We start from the raw sequence: 6,345 nt of genomic DNA, 5'->3' as shown, positions 1-6,345 counted from the left end.
CAAGTAATAAAACTCAGATATGAGTAATTTAAATATAATTATATTATATTTATAATTTTTTAAATTTTATTTTAAAAATTTTAGTTATAATTTTTATTCTGACCTCAGAGTTAACTTTCTTTATGATATGCCATGGTACTAAATTGAAATTATATAATCATCAAACTTCCAAAAAATAAAAAAGGAAATTCTCTATAAAACATTATCACAATAAAATATATAAATTTGGGAAAGTGTGTGTGTGTGTGTGATGGAAGATGATGTTGGTAATTATGAGTTATCACAGTAAAATATATAAATTTGGGAAAGTTTGTGTGTGTGTGTGTGTGTGTGTGATGGAAGATGATGCTGGAAATTATGAGTATCATACTTTTTGGCAGTTCTTTCACTGAAGTCCTCGGACTGGTAGGTGGTATAACTCTGAATGGATTTTGTGATTTGCCCTGTTCTTTCTCATGATGGACACTGTAGAGGCATGATTTTGTGGTTGGAAAATCTGTGAATATTTCCATGGTGAGGATTATCTGCTTGTTTGAATCTGGATGGTTTCACACAATTTGTTTTAATTTCCTATGTTCACCATTGTGGACTGAGATGTACATTAATTAAAGTCTGGGGACTGTGTTCCCCTAAGTCATTTATCAGAAAAGGCTCCCAGCCCTGATGACAAATTACTAAGCCAACTGCCAAGTTATATTTTAGCTGATACTTAATCTCCTTAGTATTATGGAATAGAATCACTGAGCTCATTTCCAAAATATATGATTTTTCCAAAAACACTATGCCAACTGCATAAGTTATTTTTTAATGAAAAAAAGGCTGTAATTCTACTTAATGCAAAATTGTGTCTGGTCGTGGAAAATCCAGAAGATGGCAGAAATTTCAGGAAGAAGAGATGACTCACAATAAATAAACTTTAAGGTAGATACAAAGCTCAAGAAAAACATTCTGAACCTTGATTGGTACTGGAAATTCTGTAGAGAATGTGTGTTGAATGCTAAGTCTTAACTGTTGTCAGGTTTTGCTGACTGCGGTGTTACAAGGAAAAAAATTATCAATGGCAGTTTAAAATGTGTGTATATGTTAGCCACCTGGGATTCAAAGGAAAATTGCTTACAATCATATTTCCGATGGACTCTCTTCTCAAATCGTAACAACTGAATAATGTTTTTATCTAATCAAAGCTACCAAAATTATGGAGCAGGCACCACTAAATATGTTAAGTGAAATGTTAGAGATTTACTCCTTTTATTGGAAACACACAGGGGTATAGTCAAGGATATATTCAGTCATCAAGTAATATAATTCTTTGAATTCTCATTTGATTTCAGAATAAAGCTATTTTGTGACTGAATTATGACATTATTCCAAACTGTTTTATATAAAACACCACCTTGAATCAAGTTAACAATAAGTGCATTGTAGTGTTCCTCAAATGATACAAATGTGTTTAGAAACTTTAAAAAAGAACAAAAAAAGTTCTATAGGTTAACTCATAATACTGCATTCTATGCTAGGAGTAAGTCTATTTCTTCTGTACTAAAGAAATGATGGAAACATGTTCACAGTTGACTCTTAATATCTATTTTAATGATATTATGGAGATGATAAAATACTTTATCGTTAGAAGAATAATTCAATAAATAATTCAGAAATGTTTATTGAATCACAATTTATTTTTATGTTAAAAATATTTTATTAGCCTGAATGTGCAATGATCTATAAGACACAAATGCTTGTTTTAGGAAATTTGTAATTAATTAATAAATATTTGTAAATTTTTTGTATAGATTAAATATTTAAAATAATAGCTTCAGCAATTAAAAGACAGGAATGAAAATATTTGGAATGTTTGGCTGCAGAATTATTAAAAAGTAGTTCCTTAACTCTATCTTCTGTGTTTCTAATTCATTTGACACTCCAAAATCTCAAAATTATAAACTCCTCCCCTTTATAACTATTCATGGCTTTTATAGTGGAAAGTTAGGGTGCAAACCTGGAGAAGATCGTATCACAAGGCATTTGCTGATGATTACTATAAGAGTGGGAATCTTTTGGGCACAAAGAATATTCCACATCTTGTTTATTTATCACCCTCACCTCATGGCCTCTGATTGTCCTTATTTCTATAAGAGACATTTGTGTATGTTTAGCGGACTGATGAATTACCCTAATAAATAAATGCAAACTTTCAGGGTTATTGGGCTCAAATGGATTGAGTGAGAATACCTATTTGTTTTTCCATTATGCAGTGTGACTCTGACTCTCTGGGTTGTTAATGATTACAAACCCTTTCTTGCTTCCATTCTTTACATTTCCGTGAGTTTCTCTCACGAGGTGAGACAACACTGAAATTCTCCAATCTTTTCCCTAAACCTAAGTTGTCTTCTTTGTGTTGATACAGCATTCTAAAGGAGTCTTAACCCCTAACGGTGTGTCAATTCCAATTTAGGGAGAACCTGCGTCGAATTTTCAGTTGTGAGATTGACAGGAGCAGTCTCAGTTTCCTCTCACAGAGGGGCTGATGGGTTGGTGACAGCACGGTCATGGCTCCTCAAAGAAGTCTGAAATACAGTGTTTTATTCACTACTGTGACTAGTGAAATGTATGAAAGATTCAGGATCTGAATTCAGAGATTACTGAAGACAGAGAACATGTTCTGATTTACTGTTGCCCCATACATCAGCACTTAATAAAATATTTGTAGTGAAAAATTCAATGTATGTAGAATACAAAATGAATGGATGGAAAGTGTTTTCAAGAACTATTTTAAACATCCCTTTTCTGAAGTGATGAGAACATAACTTTCAGTGAGACGAATGATTCATGCACATTAATTACATAATTAGATAAGTAATTCATTCTGGATTTTATATTTCTGTCAATTCATCATGAAAGCAATAGAGATTCTTGTCAGATTTTTTTCTTCCATAAGGTCATTAGAAAATACATCTCCAGAAAAGAGCAACAACTGAAATCAGAGGATGACATTGCTTTACCTTATGAGATTTTCTGCTTCAGTAATAGACAATATGATTTTTGACACAACAAAGTTCTGCTAGGAAACGTAAGTGCATAAAGAAATTTCCATATATAGCAGTTTTTAAGTCATATTGCAATGGGGACTCCATTTTTCAGGGCAATGACATAGTGAATATATTTAGCACCCTCCAGGAGTGGAATTTCTGTTGGGTGTTTGCCATATGCTATATCTGATAAAGTACATTGACTAACTCCACAGAGTTGGTTAAACCTGCTGATTAATAAATATGTATTTGATAATACTCTTTTAAGTTATTAAATTGCTCTTATTGGAACATAGATAGGTAGAACATAAGCTTTTCAATCGAAATATTAAAATTCATTTAGTAAAATTTATGTTTATAGAAAACCATAAATCTATTGCGTATTTACAACGTATAGGCACTATCCTAATCTGTTTATTTGTATTAACTCATTTAGACCTCCTAATTATCCTTTGAGGTAACTTGCTTAGCTATCCTAATTTAAGTTCGAGAAAGAAAGATAGGGATATCTTTCCCTAAGTAAGTGATGGAGCTGGGCTTTGAATCCAGGCAGTCTAACTTCTAATCAATGCTCTCAGCATTCAAGCTGTCCTCTCTCTCAGCTATGCTGATAAACAATGGCACATACAATACAATTAAGAGATTATTGAAGGGAGAGTGCCCTTCTTTGAGGTTACCAAAGGTTTTTCTATAAAAGGTTACATTTAAAGAATGCATAGAATTCCAACAATGAAAGTGAGAGTTCTGATTCTGATAAGCCATGTAAGTCAGGTGGAGGAACCAAGAAGATGTCTGTTTGACTGGACCTGGAGTCATGAGATTAAAATGATAGAATATAAATTGTATAAGGCAAGTTGAGATAAACTCGCCATGGAAGAAATACAATTTTAGCCTAAAAACACACATTGTACTTGATAAAAGCATTGATGATTTCTGAGTAGAAAGATACACAAATCTGAAGTTATCTATTACTATGTTTATGATGCCAAGGCAATTAGCCAAAAACATAAAATAGAAGAGTAAATGAATGAAATATCCAAGTTTTGTCCAATGGTTGATTTACAATGATTACAATGAAATGTATTGCATTAATTAGTTTTTCCTTTCGATTTTTTTAACCCAAGTATACCAGATGTTAATAGCTAGAGTTCAATGCTATCAGAAAATTAGGGGTGCATATTTCTGGAAAGTGGGTCCAGGGCCCAGAGTCTTCAGAAGATTCTCTAATAAACAAAAAAAAATAAATAAAGAGAAGAAAGAAAAAAGAGGGAGAAAGAGAAGAAAATTTAACAAAGTTTAAGAAACTGTACTGGTAATCATCCTGATTATTTCATATTTAATAACTTTTAGGCAACTTTCAGCAATATATAATATATCTGTTATGGCATGATGGAAATATTACTGGAAAGCTAAGAAATTAGGGAAAATAGATAAAATTGTTCCTCCAGAGATTATATAAGAATATCAGTGGCTGTGATCCCTTTGACTTTTTTCTTAGTCCTGTTCATATTTCTTTTAAAAGACATGGTGGATATAAACGAGTCCTCAGTAACCGATTTCATCCTCGTGGGACTGTTTCCCGAGTTTCAGCATTCCGTTATCCTGAACTCCATGATCATCTTTGTCTACATACTTGCCTTCCTGGGTAACATACTTTTGATTGTCCTTATTTCTGGGGATGCCCGACTTCATACACCCATGTATATTCTCCTCAGTCAGCTCTCTCTCATCGACTTAACATTAACTTCCACCATTGTACCAAAGATGGCCTATAACTTTTTCACAGACAAAAGGACCATCTCATGGATCGGCTGTGGAACTCAGAGTTTCTTTTTCCTGATGCTGGCAATGTCAGAGTGCCTCATCTTGACTCTCATGGCTTATGATCGCTATGTGGCTGTCTGCAACCCACTACGTTATTCCACCATCATGAGCCCCAGGTTCTGTCTGCACTTGGTTGCTGCATGTTGGATTGGAGGCTCAGTCAGTTCATTTGTACATACAGTCTACCCCATGCATTTCCCCATCTGTGGATCCAGGGAGATCCACCACTTCTTCTGTGAAGTTCCCGTACTCATTAAGCTCTCCTGTGAAGACACTTCCGTGTATCAGTTAGTTGTGGTGGTGACAAGCATTGTGCTGCTTGTTGTCCCCTTCAGTCTCATCACAACGTCTTATACTCTTATTTTCCTCACTGTTTTCCGTATGAACTCTGTCAAGGGCAGGAAAAAGGTTCTGGCCACATGTTCTTCGCACTTAACTGTAGTGAGTCTATTCTTTGGCCCAAACATCTTCATCTACATGACTTTCACTTCCTCTCACAGTCCAGAGCAGGACCAGGCTCTCTCTGTTTTCAGCAATGTCCTCACTCCAATGTTAAACCCTCTCATTTACAGCCTGAGGAACAAAGAAGTGGTAGCTGCTCTCAGGAAGCTGGTAGGGAGATGTGTGGTCTCCTAGCAGATGAGTCAAATAGTCCAGAGGTGGAAGAAACATCAGCAATACAGAAAAACCCTACTGTAGACAAAACTGTGGACCAAGGTTTCAAAAACACACCCATGTTGTGGGATTTCAGGAAATCAGTGATTGTGGCTTTATGTAAATGGAGCTTGTCATATGTGATACTCCAGGCCTTTGATGGAGGTTTTTCTTGTCCGGGGCATTAGTAAATTATGTAAAAATTAATATAGTTAGTTTTCAAATTTACATTAAACTTAGTCAGAAATAGTCCTCTGAGATTGTTAGACATTTTCTACAAATAATAAAAGAACACATGTCTGAGACTGAAACAGGCTCAAATATTTAGTGGTCTGCTTGGCATTAAAACTTCTAAGATGATTTGAAACCAAAAGTCAAATATCAAGTGAACTAGAGTTATATAAACTCCAGAGTCAAATATTTGTATGAACTGTTATAATATAAAATATGAAGGGAAGGGGAATGCTAAATTATCAGATTATGGGATATATTTATTTGAATGTGTATTAGATACTAGAGACATTTCTTAGTGTAAATCTTATTTTATCATGTGTTTATTCCTATATTAGTTATCCTAGTCTCCATAACTAAGCATATTCAAGTCCTATTTTAAAAAAATGGAAGATTTAAAACCTATATCATGAGAAAACTGAACAACCATGGCTGATGGACTATAATTAAGAAACCATGTGATTCTCTCCTGCTTACTTTATTTCCCCTATAGTAATGTACACACCCCTGTCTAAAATCTTAGGAAGTATCCAAGGCTCATATATTTATCCTGAGTGAAAATTCTCTATTTACTTTTTAAAAAAACTAAGAATTTAAACAAAGTGTTGCT

The 6,345-nt window shown here is 34.1% G+C and overlaps 1 protein-coding gene across 1 annotated transcript; it reads left to right on the top strand.

Annotated features, from left to right (window-relative positions):
- Positions 1 to 4,550: 4,550 nt before the first annotated feature.
- Positions 4,551 to 5,486, top strand: LOC142441184 (olfactory receptor 2T27-like). Its single transcript, XM_075543238.1, has one exon. It carries the CDS (start codon positions 4,551 to 4,553, stop codon positions 5,484 to 5,486), a length of 936 nt encoding a protein of 311 aa, XP_075399353.1.
- The last annotated feature ends 859 nt before the right edge of the window (positions 5,487 to 6,345 follow it).

This window comes from Tenrec ecaudatus, chromosome 2 (assembly GCF_050624435.1).
Source record: "Tenrec ecaudatus isolate mTenEca1 chromosome 2, mTenEca1.hap1, whole genome shotgun sequence".
Taxonomy (NCBI): Eukaryota; Metazoa; Chordata; class Mammalia; order Afrosoricida; family Tenrecidae; genus Tenrec; species Tenrec ecaudatus.
Note: the sequence above shows the minus strand (reverse complement) of the source record. Positions and strands in the feature narration are given on the sequence as shown.